The following is an 18,231-nucleotide window of genomic DNA, read 5'->3' on the forward strand; positions in this document are numbered from 1 at the left end:
TGAACTTCACTGCGAGTTCGCGCGTGCATCCCCGATCATAGCCATAATTGTGTCATAAGTGCGTCAGTCACGCTTTGACATAAAGCAATGATAGTCCGGTGATGAGTGCCGCCTCTTGTAAGGATATGGCTCTTTGCTCGCTGACTTTTGTATTATGCATCGAAAGCGTCCCATCACGTCATCGATGACCATCTCCTTCCCCTCGGCAGTGTATAATACATCGCGTGTGGTGGCGGCGATGTCATTCTTCCACGCGACGAGTCTTTGGAGTTAAAGCGATACTGAGATATAATAAGACCATATTATAAATATTTAAATGATATTATCAATTGTTACATGATATTATATATAATTAAAGCGATAAGTAGAAAACTTAAATGATAACATAAAGGTATTAAACACTATTAGGAAATAGTTAAACACTATAAGAAACCCTTTAAACAATATCATAAAAAGCGTTACATCTTACGCGTCCATAGAGCGGTTGAGGAAGATCCTCATCAACTCCTGCTCGTATTTGTTAAAACGACTCGAGCCAACCCATTTCTTCTTCTTGAATAAAAAGCTTTCAGCAGATGCGGTCCAATTTTTGATTGGCCTTGATCATCTCTCTCGTTGCTCGGTCGGGGTCTTCATCGACATCTTCCTTCGATCGGGGACGATGGCGACGAAGCATCAACGCAGATCAACATCCTTACATGGTTGTTCTTGTTGTGGGATTGTGTCAGGCTCGATCTTGAGGACGACGCGACAAAGATCAACATGACAGCTTCCTTACATGGTTCTTGTTGCTGGTGGGATTGTGTCCTGCTTGGTGCAGCAATCTTGTCGGCCGCAGACGGATTCGGCGATCTTCTCAACCGTGGCCATGACAACAAAGCATCATTGGGAGACACACCCTTAACTTGTTCTTGATCTTGAGGATTGTGTCCCATCTTTGATGCTCGTCATCTCTGCAGCGGTTCCACGGAGTCGACGATTTCATCGAGAAGAGAGTCAACGACCTTCTCAGCCGGCAGCGGCCACATCATCTACGATGTCCTCCACCGTCATGTCCATGTCGTCAACGGCGACGATTCGATGATGACGATCGACCCGCCGATGGTGTTCATATTGTTTCATCGTCGACCGGCGGTGGAGGCGAGATTGTTCTCCTCTTTTTCGCGAAGTCTCTTGAATGTGGCCGCCTTGGAATGACCTTCCGATGATGTCGTGCGTCGTCAAATTCCACGCCTCGTTCGTCCAGGTGCTTGAGTTCTTTCGAGGGATGGCGCAGCCGAAACGTCTGTCCCGTCAGCTTCCACCGAGCGACAAACCGAGGAAACTCGGTCATCAATATCTGGCATGCCTGCATAAGAGTTGCGGTGACATCTTCGCCCAATGTCACCGGTGGGGCTCCTCGGTCGGGAGGGGCCGCCATGGTCGGGGACTGTCGTTGTCGTGGTAGGGGGTTGTTGCATCTGCGGGGTAGGGGAGGGCTTCTCCGGGCGTCGAGGAATGCGTCTGGCGTGGTGGGATGGAAGTAGGAGAGCAGGCGTCCAGTAGCAGCGATAGAGGCTGCCCTCTCATCCTCGCCCTGAGCAAGTGGTTCCGGAGTAATGGCATCCATCCGTCGGTTGGCCCCAACAAATATTTCTTCTTCAGCATTCGCCAGAACTAGCTCAGGAAACTAACATATGTAAACCAAACAATTTCAGCGAGATCATTCATTTTAAACTATAAAAACTATATTTAAACAGAGTGTTTATATATTTAAACGTTATAGAATATAATTAAGCGGAGAACAAAATATTTAAACCGGTATGAATAATAGTTAAGCAGTAAATACTAAAGTTAAGCGCTAAATAAAATGTTTAAACATTAAAGACTTATGTTAAACATTGTCCGTGATTTATTACCTCTTTTCCATCGAGCGACGACAAGCTCGTTTCTACCGTCAGCTTGCTTCAGGTAAGTACTTTCACTCGTAGTACAAAGATCCTTGGGATCTTGCCGAAAACCCGGACTTTCTTCCCTCGCTCGGTCACTCGTAAAAACCGGACGTTAAGCACGACCGAGCAAACCCTTAATGTACCTCGTGTTGAGTCTCTTCCTGCGCATCTATCTTGCACTCGGGCGGCCAGTGGAATATCCTCCATAAGCCACGTAAAGGCGCGCTCGCGCCCATGCCAGACGCCTATGGTCGGTAGATCATCGATGTAATCAGCGATCCGATTCGAACCGAGCATGATGTATTTGGGAAGAGGACCAGTCCCCGTGAGGTACAGCCATCGAGTTTGACAAAATTATCTTCTTCTCCTCCGTCGAACAAGTCGCACTGTGAGTGCTTTTGATGGAGTCTCTGTGTCTCGTAGGTCTTTGATAGATACCGCCCTTGACGGCGACTGGTTTTCTTCTTCTACGAAGACCACGCTGCGCCATCGCAACGCTGCACCCAGAACGAGGGAGCCACATCTTGAGGTCCGCAAACTCGCCAGTGACTTTCCCCTGATCCCTGAATTTATTGGTGCGACCATCGTATCTTTGCAAAAGAGAATCAAGAAGGGCCCTCTTGGTATATGGCTTCCAAACTCGATGAAACAGCTGCAAAGCGGTGTCCTTGAATAATCTCCCGATGTCGAGGGTCGTGTTAACTTTCAATTCGACTAAGGTCTCCACTATAAGCGTGTCAAATAGCAGCTCATTAACTAGGGTCGACCGCCGTAATCACAAAGCTGCATGACAGATAACAACACATTCAACATGCAGTATCGACAAAAGTTTAAGCGGAAATATAAGGTTTTAAGCAGTAAATCTCGGTTATTAAACGGAGATATAAAATGTTAAGCAGAGACCCATTTTGTTAAACAAAGATGAGAATACTTAAAGCAGAGACAACAAATGTTAAGCAGTAACATCTCATTTCTTAAAGCGTCAACCTCATTTGTAAGCGCAACCATATCAAGCGAAAGCAGGGAAATGTACATTATAAATATTACACAAATCATAACAATCGAAAAACTATTTTCGATGAGTGTATACATACTGAAAAATGCAAAACAAAAAACAAAAACCCTAGCCCGGAAATCTCCTAGACTAACAAAAACCCCAGTGAGAAATCCCTCGCAGACTTGATATCTTCCAACAAAAGCAGGAGCACTAAAAACAAAAACCGAAAAATCTTTCTTTGTAATGTAAGCGGTTAACATAAAACCATACTCAATACTTAGATCGGTAGAATCGATGAAATGCCAACTAGTTGCTGCGGGGACTTCTCCTTCGAGATACCGGTGGAAAAGGCAAAAGTGATGAAATGCTAATTACAGGAGGCTTCACGTAGAGACAACCGGAGACGCGGAAATGGAAAAGGCGAGGCGTGAGTTGAGAAAAAGCAATTAAAGCGGCTCGATAAATTCGCCTCGGGGTTACCTCTCACGGAAAACCGCCCTACTTCCTCTCAAATCGCCGAGATAGTGCCGCAGCCCACGACTCCCCATGCAAGGGCATTTTCGCTCCAAAAAAATTTGAAACTCACTCTGTTCACATCCAGATTCTGAGGGTTTGGGGGTTTGAAAAACATGAGACTTTTAAAAGGAGGGTTTTGGGGATTACAAAACTAGCAGGTGTTTTTAGCGATTTCTACAAACTTAAAGGTTTTTGGCAATTTTTCAGCTTTTTATAAATATCATATGCGAAAGCTCAATGTGCAATGCCTAGTCCCAGTAAATAGTGAGTAAACAGTAGTCCAATCCACCCACTGTCAAACTGAGAAATCACTATGCTGTGGTTCTCTGGCTTTCTTCTTTGGATTAATCAGAAAAATAATTCATTAGTTACTCATTCAAATCGAATCTTAAGCCCAAGCATGAATGCTGCATTAATCTCAAATTAACAAATAAGAACTAATGCATGAAACAACACTTAATCAGGAGCAACATCCCACATTATAAATTATCACATTTTCAGAAAATAATTACATTCTTAATCCCAACCAAAGGAATAAATTAAAAAGAAAAAAAAAAGGATCTCATGCATTCTGAGGTGCAGTAAAAACTGGAAGAGAATTATGAGTTGGGCAGTGAGTTTCATCATAATGTGAAGAACAAGTCCAGTGAACCTGAACTTCTGATGAAGCTTTTGGCATGGCAGAAATTTCTCTAACAAGAGAAAAAAGAGCAGAATTATTGCAAAGGTCTAAATGATGATCATGAGGGATAACTAAAACAAGCTGTTCAAGAGCCACAGCATATTGGAAAAGATAACTAAGAAAAGTCATCTCTTTGGAGTGTTTCTTGAATCCACTCAGCTTCACTATCTTTAATTTTCCAAAGTTGTGTTGTTCTATGGCTGCAAGTTGGATCACTGCAGGCAGAGTGGAGTACCAGTGTAGTTCTTCATATGATTTTGATAGCTGAAAAACAAGTTCATCAAATTGTCTTAGTGTTTGTAACATATATATGTGTATGTGTGTGTGTATATGTGTATATAAGTACCTGAATGAACAATCTCTCCAAGTTGGGAAGAATGCATTTGCCCAAAAACTTGAAGATTTCCATGGGTTCATCTCCACTTTCACCCAAAATCACTTGCAGCTCCCTCAATCTTGGAAGTCTACATGAACTGAACCCAAGCCCAAAAAAGAACTACAAATCCCCAAACACAATTACTTAATTTAAAACTTCTATATATATATATATGAAAGGAAATTGAGATAAGGAAAAAGGAACCTGAAGACCCTTGCTGCAGAGAGTCAAAACTTCAACTGCATTAATCCCCAGAATAACATTCAAGCAATCTCTAGGCTGATTGAAACTCTCATCACCACCTGAAATCATAACAACATCAACCAAAACCAGAGGAGTGTTCAACAAGTACAAACTTGGAGAACCACCAATGAAATGAAAAGACTCCAAAAAGCTGAGCTGAAAGTTCAATCAACTGAATGTGCCAGCAGCAAACCATAACCAAACTCTTCAGCACCAAATCAGGAGCAGAAATCCTCACATACTGCAATGCAACACATTCCCTCAAATCCAACCTCTTCAAACTCTTGCAACTCATAACAAGTTTCTTCAGCATTGAATCATTGATATTAACTGCATGCAAGTGAAGCACTTCAAGTGAATGAAAGTGTTTGAAAGTGAAGCATCTACTGAGTCTGCAGTATCTCAAGCATAAGCAAGACAATGAATTCCTTTTAAATATGCTCGCTTTAAGCTCATACTTTCTCCGGCGACCGCTTAGTCTGCCGGGGAATCGACCAATCTTTCCTTGAGAGAAATCAAGATCAGACACTTCCATTCCATTCAGAACTGCTTGTTTAATCCATGCAGTCACTTTATCAGGGTAGAGTTTTCCTGCATAAAAGTAGAGGTTGAAGATCTCTAACTTTTTCTTGCCTTGTTTTTCCATGCAGTTGCTGATGCTTGTGACTAGTTCTGCTGATGATTTGTTTTCTGAAAAAGATCCATTGAAGTTCAAAGTGGTGCAATGAGGGAACCTGAACTTCCATAAATCTTTCCATTGAGATGAGAGAGTTCCTGTTCTTATGGCATACTTTCTTGGGAGGAAACTCAGGATGTGCATTCTCAGCATGTCTGGTAACTTTGTGATTCTATCTTCTTGCCAAGATCTCTCCATGAATTCAATTTCTAGAGGAAATATATATATATATATATATATATATATATATGAAAATTAAGAGGAAACTTTGGTTTTTGAGTTGTGATGGTGGAGAAGAGGAAATGGGAGGGATTAAATACTTTGTATTGGAATGCAAGAATGGAAAGCAGTGAAATGGTTTTTAATGAGTTTACTTTTTATGGATTAAGGGTTCATTGAAGGTGAGAAAATATGATTTATAAGCATAAATGGAAAGCTTTTGTGACATTAAATTTATGAGGATATATGCACATAATGATTTATATAATTTCATTGAGAATGTATATGGAGAAATATGTGGTTTTATTCACTAATTCAATATATATATATATTATGTATATAGAGAAAGTGTTTGAAAATTTTTAATTTGATGAATGGAATGCTTGAAATTTAATGTATCAATATTTATGGTTATTCATATTTAAAAATAAGTATATCTAGAATTATATAAAATATAAGATTCAACTCAATTGGATCATGTTCTTTTTAAGGAAGGTAATAAACACAAGGAAAAACCTTTGTAACTGACTCAAAGATGGTGAATTACACCACCCAAAAATAAAATAAAATAAATAATTCGGTCTCGGTGAAAAATGGATATATAAAGAAATTATTAAATAAGAGAGAGAGAGAGGCTCACAAGAAAAACAACTTCGATTGACTGTTAGCAAGGAAAACATCTCTTGCTATCTTGTTTTTATATTTTTTTTATTAAGATTCTATAATTAATTTGATAATCTCGTACTTAATGTCTTACTGCCTTAACCATGTATTTTGACAAAAACTAAATAGAAAAATCTTGAAAAAAGAACTTCGCACACAATTGTAAAGCCTTGACAGCAGTTCTCTTTTTCATTTGCCAACACCTGCAATTGTACTATAATACATAGACATAAAAGACCCAAAAAGTACATAATATGAATACCATTTTGGGAAAAGCCGGAGGATCACTTAGAAAGTTTACAATGGTGATCAAAGAATTACATTGAAATTCAGATATCTTTATCAAACTATAACCTAACTTATAAACACTGGGGGGTGATCAAAAAATAAAAAGAAAAAAAAGAAAAGTTAAATAGTATCAGTGTTTGATTATAAGCAACCAATCTCCCCTTCTTCTACATCACCATTGTTATGACTGTTATCAGCTGCAACACCAACATGATCATCAGGCTCATCCAGTTCTTCACGCTTAATGAACAAACCCAACTTCTCTAATGGGTTCCGAATTCTATCCATTTCATCAAGCTGGTGGCCAGATAGAGAATAAGCTAGAGATTCAAGGTCTTTAAATGTCTGGAAGTTATCATTGATGTCCACAGTTTTTCCATCTGTCAAGGAAAGCACTGTTAGAACCTACATTGCATGCATGTCAACAGGAAGCCATTTTTGGTGAAAAACATTTAGTACACCACCTTTCGCAGAGCCAAGCGAGCTGCCTCCCTCTCTTTTTCCCTCTGCATCTTCAACTTGTATTCCGCCTTCTTTCTTGCAGAAGCTTCAGCAGCTTTAACATGGGCTTCAATTCGAGCCTTCTCTGCTCAGTTAAAAGTACAGATCAGAAAGGAATTACAGAGGCGATTCTAAAAGGTAAAATTACTTAAGTTTCATTTTGCCACTTTACGAAGTCATCAAATGAATGCACTTCCATATATATAGTCCACTAAAGTTTAATGCACCTAAACAATTACACCATGGAGCAGGAAGAGATGCCAAATGACATTTTCTATTCTCTTAACAATGCTGCCAATATACAAGAGAATCTTGACCTGTATAATTATAGTGACTTATTAACAAATCATCATCATCCACTGGCTATCTATTGGTGCTAGCATACTAATCATCATCATTCTTCAAATCAGAAGTATGCTTGCAACTATATGGGGCCTAAGGAGTTAGTGTTCTAATGGCTAAATCTTTCGAATGAACCAATGTGAAACAAGATAACCGCTAGGTGAACGTACTTTCGACAATATATATCATTGATAAATTTAAAAAGCTCATTATGTTTTGCGGTAGCTCCATGCCAAATATTTGATTGCCTTCTTTGCATAAATTGCCTAAAAACAGTTCAGCACATAGGATTTTTTGTATTTGATAGAATGGATTTATGACAGTTCCATTTACCTTCCTGCTGTTGCTTTTCCAGTTTCTCTTTTTCCCTCTGCATCTTCACCCGATCTACTTTGTTTCCCTAAGCATGGAAAAAATCAAATGTTAGCAAAAGCAGACAGCTATAAACAAAGTACCCAGCCACAGTTGCTTCAGTTTCAACATGATCCACACAAGGCCAAGCTACAGATGAGATAGGATACATGATTCAAGAGTGTTTTCTGCTGTGCTTTAATTATGGTATCAGCAAAACGGCTCTTCAGCATTGCAGCACGGAGAGCTTTGGTTGGTGATAGTTGCTCCAGAGGGAGGGAATCTTCTGCATCTAAAAAGAAACCAAAGATCACTAATGAACCATATAAAAATAAACTTTAAATCTATCAGTTTGGGGGAGAAAGGACATGAAAAACAGGAGGAAAAAAAATCAGAAGAGCAGGGAAACCTTTTCTTGCAGCCACTGGTGAGGAAGCAAGATGCCACATGGTTTGAGCATTGTCCTCAATAACTGCAGCCTCTGCAGAACCCACGACAAACATAATAAGCAACCGCTAGCATGAAAGAAAATCGGAAGAAATCACATGAAAGAACTGTTCAAAATCCAATGCCCAATTGGAGCTACACATACCTGCTAAGCTGTTTTTAAAATCCTGTAATAGGAAACAAGCACACCCATAAAAGTTAATCCAGTTTAATCTTAGTAACTTTAGCATAACAAATGGCGTTCCCAAAATGAGAACAATGATGAATTAGTCAAAAATAAACAAAAAGCATCTCAGTATCTTACCAGATCAGATGGAATACAATCATGACCATGACTCTCGTCAGCCAGAGACCTATCTGAGTCTACATCTGGATTGAAATGCACAGCAAGGGTACAGATAGTATTCTTACAAAAAATTCACTCATGAAAGACAATGTAGTGAACTTTTTTTTTTCATTTGAAGACTACTGACCAATAACTGAAGCCTGTGAAACATCATACTGACATCGGGAACTGAATTCCATACTGACACATGTATCATTGATGACAGCTGACGCTGTTTTTAGGGTTTCATCATCCATAACTTTGCGAGTATCCACAACAGAGACCTTAGCACATTTTCTCATGGCAGTAGCAGACTGTAGAGATATACAATTTAGATTCAAAGAGAAACATAGCAAAAGAAGTAGCGCCACAGTACCAGGCAGTGATACTTACCAAAGCAGATGTAATGCGGACCGCTTGTTTTGTCTTGAACTCTTGATTCTGCCCATCCTTTTGTCACTGGCTTGTGCAAGACTGTTACTGTTTCCTTTATCCATTTATCTTCCAGTAATTTCCATCTTAGATTAAAGATATTATTTAATTCCTTTGCCATGATATGGACCTCATTGCCTGGAGGATTGTATTGCATTGCATTAGAGAAAGTGAGCCTCACATCTGTCAGCAGAAACTGATGGGTGCTTGAGTACAATTTGCCTTCAAGCTTATGCTTTTATAGTGCCCAAGTCCATGGGTTTGGAAATGATAGAAAAATAATCAGGTATATTCAGTTTGACCGGATCAACAGGTTGGTTGAAAACCCAGCCAACTTGATGACTCATTAGTTTTTTCAATATTATGGCACACTGCCTCACAGTCCTAATGTCCATTTTCTGATCCTTCTCATCCTGGCCTTTTGACATACATGAGGTGTTATCCTTAGGAGCATTTGCCATTACAGATGTCAGCTTTGATTTCTCACTGACCATAATAGCCTCAGAACAGTTATCAGCACCCATCCATGGCATACTTGGGTCAGGAGTTTTTCTTTTCCTACTCATCAACACCTTACAGTTCCCGCTTACAGCTGATAACCTCTTGTAAGAATTGGAAGAGTGACAACGTCCATATCCACCATATCCCAAATCAGTTACTCGAGATTCCATTACTACTGGATGTTCTCGAGTCAATCCACAGTGCTGCCAACTTTTTCAACTGCAGATGTCACAAGAGTAAATTCAGTCTTTCAACTGATCAATGGTATTTTTCAGCGTGAGCCACAACACAGAAGTAAAAATAATTGAAAGCAATAATTATGCCACAAGAGATCATTTTCTGAGACCATAGACTTCTTAGAATTGAAATAACAACAAAAAGATCTCTTGCCAAATAACACACCAAAACAAGTTGGAAAATGGTGAATAATGACTCATGCCTACAACTATTTTTGTTCAAAACAAGTTAGAAAGTTTGAACCAAACTCACACCAAACTAAGCATTCAAGTTCGGTTCATTTACAAGCCCACATGATATGATTGGTGGTCAACCAAACAATAGCAGACCGAGAGGTGAATTGGTACCCAAGTCAAGAACTCTTCGCAAGCGGTGAGAATTTGATTCAAGGATGACGTTACATTTTTTCGGTGTGTGAGTAGTGATTATGCACAGGTGGTCCTAGCGCCCATGTGAGCGCAGATCTTGCCCCCACTCGTTCCACAAAGAATTATGCACACCCCTGCCTTCTTTAGCAATCTAGCCGCTCATCTTAACCAAAAAAAACACACACACATGGTGTACAAGGTCTATAGTTTTCAGACAAAATACTAAATATACCAACAACTAGTTTAGTCCAACATTCTCATGGGAAATCCCAGTTTTCTTGCAAATTTACACATGGCTACTAGCACAGATATCAAATACATCATTCATTGATGGGATTTTCTTAAGCAGCATTTGAGAATCTAAAGGAAAGAAGTATTAGCTGTAGCAATGATTAGATAAAGTGTTCTGCAATAATCCGTTCATTAAGTGTTAAGAGTAGGACATTAAACAATCAATTCCTTTCTCATCCAAATAATTTACAATAATTCCAATAAGGTAAGTGAGCTACATCTATTTCACTTCATGAGGTAAGAAAATGTAGTTCGGGAGATTGGAATCATGGGAGGGGATTTAGGTAAATACATAAATAACATAATTCACTGTAACTCATTAAAACATTGTCCATGAGGGGAGGTCATTTTGACGTAATCAATTTTAGCTGAACACTGGTTATAGCATAAAATTATTTCAATGTTGCCATGGTAATTAAAATTCAAGTGCATAAAGAACCTATGGTTTTTATGTTATGCTATATGAATGAACCCCTTTCTTGTTCTTCCCATCAGATTTTTCACTCAATTTTGCTCTCTCTCTCTCTCTCTCTCTCTCTCTGCATTCTTATATCTGCACAAAACCCTTTTAAACAATAATCCAGCTAAAATTTAAGCTCATTCAACAGCAATCTAGATTAAAATTCAAGCATCCGTCCAATAGCCAGCATCCGTCTAATAGCCAACCTAACTTTCCACTTTAACAGCAGATCCTTTTCTCCTCTCTCTTTTAATCATCTTTGCAGTAGAAAAATAAAAAAAACCCAAGAAAAAAAAAACCACAAATTCGTTAATTTACTGACAAAGAAAACTGCACGCTACCAATCTTCAAGAACTCCTTAGGGTTTCAAAAAAACTGAAAACCAAGTATATATCTCCGAACTCTTCAAAAAAATCATCTTTTGCAGACAGGAAAAGACAGGGTTATCAAAACAAAAACCGGGATAAAACTCCAATCAATCAAAAACCCTAAAAAGCAATCCAATTTAAATCAAAGGACACCACTCCACCAAAATCTAGGGCTAAAAGAACAGACACAAGATTGAAACGAACAGTCAGAGTACTTACTTTCAGAGCTTCCGATCCGATCTCACGCGCTCGCCGTCGTCGGCGGCGAGAGCGCGAGTGGAACGAGAGAAGGAGCGATAAGAGGAAAACCAAGAAGAGAGAGAGGGTCGGGAAGTAGGGTTTTGTGAAGCACGTGCGTTTTCCGTGATAATCTATCAATATCTACCCCTTTTTGCATAAACACCCCTCCAAAACATTGTTTTACAAATATTCATGAATGAAAACCACTAATAAACTCTTAATTTTGGGTGATTTTCTTATATATAAAAGTATTTGTTTTATTCTTTAAAGTGGAAATTGCCAAAAAAACCCTACAACTTTGCCAAATTGCCAAACAAACCCCCTATAGTTTCGAATACCCAAAAACCCCTTCCTTTTCAACTCCACGATTTTGAAACCCCAAAGACGTAATGAACGATTAAACTGGAGTGTATTTAAAATTTTACTGGACGAAAATGCCCTCAGCACTGAAGTCGTGGGTCGCACCCATTTCAGCTGGTATGAGAGGAAGTGGGTGGGTTTTTTTCTAGGCATTACAAATGCTTGTCTTCTCTCAACTCGCGACTCACCAACTCATGCGCTCCATCTTCTCTTCCCACTGCAGACTCTTCCCTTTCCACCTCTGGCCTCAAGAAGAAGTCCCGCAAGTATTCTGCATTTCATCACTTTGCAGTCTAAGGTATTGATTATGGTTTTTTGTTAACTATTCTGTTACGAAGAGACATTTTTTTCGGTTTTGTTTTGTGATTTTGTTTTTGCTGGAAGACATCAAGCTTTCGTGGGATTAATCGACCGGGTTTTGTTAGTCCGCAGGAGATGTCTCGACTAGGGTTTTTTGTTTTTGTTTTACATTTTCGCCTATGTATACTGATCGAAAATGGTTTTTCCGATTGTTGTGCTTTGTGTAATGTTTATAATCTCACGCTACTCCTTTCACTGATACGGTCTGCAGCTAGAAAAACGAGGTTCCGCTTAAAACAACGAGCTTTTACCGCTTAAGTTAGTTCGCTCCGCTTAATTATTTGTATCTCCGCTTAATAGTATACGCCATCGCTTAAAAAAATGATATCGTGTTTAAGAACCGAGTGTTTACCGCTTAACAAATTACATTTCCGCTTAACAACGTGTCGTATATTGTCGCAGCTTTGTGATTACGGCGGTCAATCTAGTTAACGGGCGATGCTACTTGACACCCGTGAGATGGGAGACCGTGGTCGAATTGAAAGTTCACATGATCCTCGACACCGGGAGATTATCCGAAGAACACCGCTCACAAGATTTCATCGAGTTGAAGTCAGATACCAAGAGCGGGCCCTTCTGACTCTCTGTGCAGTAGATACGATAACCGCACTCAATAAATTCGTGGATCGGGAAAGACAGCTCGACTTTCGAGCCCTCAAGATGGGCAATCGTTCTCGGCCTCGTCTGACGATGGGGAGGCAATGTGTTTCGTAAGAAGAAAAACACTGCCACTTCAAGAGAGGTATTTATCGAAGACGACGAGAGACACGAGACTCCATCAGGGAGCACTCTTCAAAGAACTCGCTGGACGAGAGGGAGAAGAGGAGAATTTTGCCAACCATCGATGGCGCACTCTCCCGGTACAATCCTCTTCCCAAATACCTCCCGCCGGCTCCTAACCTGGATCGCTGATTATGCCGACGATCTACCCGGAACGGGGCGCCACGACGTGGCGCAAGCGACGCACAAGCGGCTTTGCATGGAGGACATACCACATGCCGCCACCCGAGTGCAATCTAGATGCGCTGGAAGAAGACCAACACCGGTGCATGTTAAGGGTTGTACCAGTAGCGCTTTAACATCCGGTTTTACGAAACTGACTCGAACCGGAAAGAAAGTCCGCTTTCACGAAGATCCCAAGGATGCCGCTGCCACGGTGAAAAATACTTACCGGAAGCAAGCGACTTTATAGAGACGAGTTTGTCATCTCTCGAAGGAAAAGAGGTAATAATTCAAAAAAATATTTTTGTTTAACTCTGAGACGTTAACGCTTAACCATATCATTTACCGCTTAACTTTATTCATCTATCGCTTAACATTATAACTTACCGCTTAACTTTTGTTCAACTACCGCTTAAACTTTTAGTTTAATGTTTAATTTGTTTGTTTACTCGCTTAACACAATAGGTTATAACTTTAAATATACTGAGTTACATGTGTAAATATAGTTTTAATTGTTTAAAACTAAATAATTTCGCTAAGATTGTTTGCTTTACACATGCTAGTTTCCTGAACTGGTTCCGGCGAATGCTCGACGAAGAAGTATTTGTTCGACAACCGCGGTCGGATGCTATTGCTCGGAACCGCTGCTCAAAGGCAAGATGAGAGGGCAACCTCTTCCTTGCGCGCTGGACGCCGTTCTCCCCGCCTGTGCCAAAAACGCATTCTGCCGAGGCCGGAGAAGCCCTCCCCACCCCGCCCGACCGCGATTCCCCGACCGCGTGCCCCGAACGCGGGCACTCCGCCGGCACTAGGCGAGGATGTCACCGAACTCTCACGCAGTTTCGCTGGATTTTGACGACCGAGTTCCCTCGCATTGTCGCTCAGGTGGAGGCATTGAAGGCCGGCCACAGCCACAATCGACCGCGCCTTCCCTTCAAACAAACGAAGCACCGGGACTCGACACGCCTCGGAGTTCGACGACGAGGACATCATCGGGTGGCCCTTCAAAGACGGCCCTCATTCGAAGAAGCTTGCAAAAAGAGGAAAAACAATAATGCCTCTCGTCTCCACCCGTCCCGGACCGACGATGAAATAATAGCAAAGACCATCGGGCAAAGCCAGCATTCATCGGCGTACCGATGTTGTTAACGCTGATGACATGCCCATCACGCGGAGGAGATCAAGATGGCGCTGAGTTTGCCGCGTGGAAAAGATCGCTCGACTCGCTGGCTGACGACATCACGCATCACGGTGGAACCGGTGCCGACAGCCAGGCATCAAAGATGGACACAATCCATGAAGAAGAACAACCGCACAACGCTGTGTCTCCCATTGATGCCGCCGCCTGGAACTCACGTGTTGAGAAGGTCGCTGAGTTCTATCCTCAACGAGTGGAATTCACTGTGGAACCAACGGGTCGACCGCGTGCCGCATCGAAGGCGCATACAATCCCACAAGAACAAGAAGCATGTGGGAAGTGTCTCCCGCTGATGTCATGCCGTCGCCCCCATTAAAGGAAGCCAATAAAGTAGAAGAACTCGGAAAGTCTTCATTCAAGAAAAAATACGCCGCTAATCGCTACCAATAAGACGAGCAGGAGTTGATAAGGATCTTCCCTCAACCGCCCTATGGACAAGTAAAGTTTGAAGTTTTTATGATATTGTTTAAAACTGCTTTTTAGTTACCATTTAAGTAGGAGCGTTAACGTTTAAAAATTTTCTGAGCATAACATTTAACTTATAAGTGATACCCTTTAAATATTACCGCTACTGCTTAAACATTCAATATAGAATTTAAAGTTTTATACTTTAACGTTTAATTTTATACTTACAACATCTGTTTGCATGTCTTTGTCTCCGCTCAACCACAGACTGCAAGCAGTGTGGAAGAATGACTCCGTACGGCACACGCGCCAATGCTATGTCGACACGCCTGAGGGGAAGGAGATGGTCGCGCAGGCGATGTGATGGACGCATCGTATGTATCTTGCAAAAAGACGATGAGCGTAGTGCCATATCGTTATAAGAGGCGCCTCCATCACCGCATACCATCGGCCTTGTTCATGTCAGCGAGGCGACGACGCACATGAATCCACGATGGCTATGATTGCGAGATGCCGGCAACTCGCGTGAAGTGCGACATCGTCATCCTCCCGAGCAATTATGAGTGGCCACTTCCGTGTCGTCGTCCTTGACAATGAAAAAACAAGAATACGGGCATTATTCTTCATGCCGAGCGAAGAATCGATAAAACGCGCTAGAAATGGTAAGTCTTTAATAATTTTGTGTTTCAGTGTAATAGTGTTCGTAAATAATCGGCATTCTAATATGAACTCGGTATATCTCGACAGCTGGAACCTATCTCGAGCCTCGTATCGACATCGGAGTTGGGCGAGTCGGCGACCCAGTGCCAACATTCACGCTAATCGAAGCCCCCACTGACGGAAAAAAGTGTCATGCGCTGACCCGAGCTGCTCATGCGGTTTATCGAGCGAGTTACTCGCCGGTGGAAGCTACGGGTACCGCAGATCGACGTCCCTTATTTGCGATTAAGGTATGTTTCCCCGATACTTAGGGAGGGAGGCAGATGCGCATCAGACTAGAGGGGAGTCTTCAGAAGCGGGTTCTTAGTCATTCTTTTCTATATTTGTATACACGATTCTTTCTTTAATAATCCAGATTCATCTGTTTACTATACACTTTCAGTAGTTTAAGTATATAGTTCATTGTGTAAATATCAAACGTAATTAGTTTAAACTCCGTTTTCACGTGTAAAACGAACCAAAGGGGAGTGTACGCAAGCTGGGTCATAGTCATTAGATAGGTGTAATAGTTTTCAAATGTAAACCGGCTTTTAAATTCAATTCATTTTTTCCGAAGAATACTGACAAATTTTGTCAATGTAAATGTACATGTATCTAAATTCAATTAAATTCATTCCTTCGCTTTTGAGGTTCCGTTTTGTTGGATGATATTGTAGTCCGTAGTGGGTACATTACTCGGGTAGGGTTCTTGTCATTTTCATTTTCATTATCGGCTAATATCAACATTCATTTTAACTGTATAATGATAACTTTTGCCCTTCTTTCGTTTCTCTGTTTAAGTTTAGGTTTCTCTGCTTAAATTTAATATTTTCTGTTTAAAATATCCTTATTATTTAATAATATCAATGTAATTACAACAAAAATATACTTAATATTTTCTGTTTAAAATATCCTTATTACTTAATAATCTCTTATAGTAGTAATGTAATGTTCCGATTTTTTTATGCGGACGGGAGTGGAAACGCTGGGGAACCCGAGCGTATTAGTGCACAGTGGGAACCAGCTAGCACCATCCTCGTCAGACATTTTAAGCGGATACAAATTTATTTTAAACGATAAAAATAACAGTTAAACAGTAGAATAAAAATATTTAAAACGAAGAGATATATTTAAATATAAAGTTCAATATTTAAACAATAATAAGAAGTATATACACAATGCCTAGTTCGGCAATGATTCATTCCACGATCCGCGATCGTGACCAGAAAGCGTGGCAATGGCTACACGCAACTTGCGGACCCTCGGGACGCCATTTCACGACTCGATCCTCTTTCGCTTAGGAAGCACTCAGTTGCCTCCTCGTCACATAGGCGGTCGCAAACGCTAGTTCGCGATTTTTCATCCATCGGCCTGCCATTGTCCGCTATGGGAGATATAGCTTCCTTATACGCCATTTTCTGAAGTCGAAGCTTTCCTTCCACAGACACCCGTGTTTCTCGCTCTTCAAGAATTTGAAGTCAAAATTCCTTTTGATTGCGAAAATTCCTAAGTCGTCTCGAAATATTCAACGCCCAAAACATTGTCCAATATCCAACGACAACACTTCACTGATCGGATGAGGAAGGAAGGCATGCACACCCCTCAGGCTCGCCATGATGTGGAACAGAAGCGCTGCCAGATTCTGAATTCCTGCCAACACTTTAGTTTAAACGAACACGATCAATATTTAAACGAGACACAAAAATATTTAAACGATAAACATAAATCTTAAACGTTAAAACAAAAAGTTAAATAATAAGTTAATAAGTTAATCGGAGACAATAGTGTTTTAAATGGAAACTTGATAAATGTAAACGAAAAGTGACAGGATAATAAACAATAATTAACTTCTACAACTATATAAACATAACGAAGAAACTTACAACGAGAAGAACTCGATTTTCGATGGGATACGATGCTGCATCATCTGTCCCCAACAACAAGATCAACAACTGTAACATTTGAAGATGGATGCGCGTGACACATGCGCTGGAAGTCAACCTCGTTTTATACGGAGACATACTGCTTTTTATGTCCATCGGGTGTGATAAACTTTCACCCTGACACGGAAATATCGAGACCCCATCGCTCACATATTTCAGCTGCCTGATTCCGCCCAAGTCACAGTGAACATTAGCACTCGTCCTCCCTTGTATCTAGCAATAGCACAAAAACCTCCATAATTTAATCGGGCAAGAGCTCAAAATTGAATACACTAGATTAGAAGAAGAAAGAAGAAGAAGAAGAAGAAGAACGTAGAACAAGCAGACAAGAACAAGAATGCAAGAAGAATAAAGACATGAGTCTTCTAAACTTTGTTTGAGAAAAAGCGTGCGAGGGCTGATTGAAAAACTATGCATAAAAGAAGAGTATGACTGGAGTGTCATTTTTCCCACTTTTGCAAGGGCAAAAAGAATTTCATATCGTGAATTCGCACTTCAACTTACTGCGGGGTTAAAAGAAGTCGAATGAAATATAACTGAGCGTCGGTCTGACAGAGTTGGAGGGTTTTGGAAGTTTCCAAAATTACGGTGTGAGACAGTAATTTTTCCTTCTTTCAAAATTATATATGATTTTATTTTAGATACTATATATGATATTATCCATCTAGGGTTATTTTATAAATTGAATTTTCATTAATTTATTGTGTAAATAAAAAGAAATTGGTGGATGGATTAGGTGGAAATATCTTTTTATAAAAATAAATTATTGAGGTGCCGAGGTGGGGTTTGACTTATTAGTGAGTCTAACCTAACTATCAACTTAAGTGTATGTATGGATATAATATATATATCTTTCTGTAATACATGTAT

At 40.4% G+C, this 18,231-nt stretch overlaps 3 protein-coding genes across 3 annotated transcripts; all 3 read right to left on the reverse strand.

Moving 5' to 3' along the window:
• Positions 1-4,006: 4,006 nt before the first annotated feature.
• On the reverse strand, positions 4,007-5,574 carry LOC120266835 (putative FBD-associated F-box protein At1g61330). The gene is made up of 4 exons (XM_039274485.1): positions 4,945-5,574; positions 4,707-4,901; positions 4,473-4,622; positions 4,007-4,390 (listed from the first exon to the last, which is right to left on the reverse strand). Exons 1-4 carry the CDS (start codon positions 5,572-5,574, stop codon positions 4,007-4,009), a joined length of 1,359 nt encoding a protein of 452 aa, XP_039130419.1.
• Positions 5,575-7,006: 1,432 nt separating this feature from the next.
• Positions 7,007-9,169, reverse strand: LOC120267836 (transcription factor GTE12-like). The gene is made up of 8 exons (XM_039275514.1): positions 8,951-9,169; positions 8,706-8,871; positions 8,537-8,601; positions 8,378-8,399; positions 8,195-8,266; positions 7,956-8,077; positions 7,768-7,834; positions 7,007-7,177 (listed from the first exon to the last, which is right to left on the reverse strand). The coding sequence occupies exons 2-8, from the start codon at positions 8,857-8,859 to the stop codon at positions 7,044-7,046; spliced, it is 636 nt and encodes a 211-aa protein (XP_039131448.1). The 5' UTR covers positions 8,860-8,871; positions 8,951-9,169; the 3' UTR covers positions 7,007-7,043.
• Positions 9,170-9,219: 50 nt separating this feature from the next.
• Positions 9,220-11,552, reverse strand: LOC120266836 (transcription factor GTE12-like). The gene is made up of 2 exons (XM_039274486.1): positions 11,434-11,552; positions 9,220-9,709 (listed from the first exon to the last, which is right to left on the reverse strand). Exon 2 carries the CDS (start codon positions 9,658-9,660, stop codon positions 9,220-9,222), a length of 441 nt encoding a protein of 146 aa, XP_039130420.1. The 5' UTR covers positions 9,661-9,709; positions 11,434-11,552.
• Between the last annotated feature and the right edge of the window lie 6,679 nt (positions 11,553-18,231).

The sequence above is a fragment of the Dioscorea cayenensis genome, chromosome 8 (genome assembly GCF_009730915.1).
Source record: "Dioscorea cayenensis subsp. rotundata cultivar TDr96_F1 chromosome 8, TDr96_F1_v2_PseudoChromosome.rev07_lg8_w22 25.fasta, whole genome shotgun sequence".
NCBI lineage: Eukaryota > Viridiplantae > Streptophyta > Magnoliopsida > Dioscoreales > Dioscoreaceae > Dioscorea > Dioscorea cayenensis.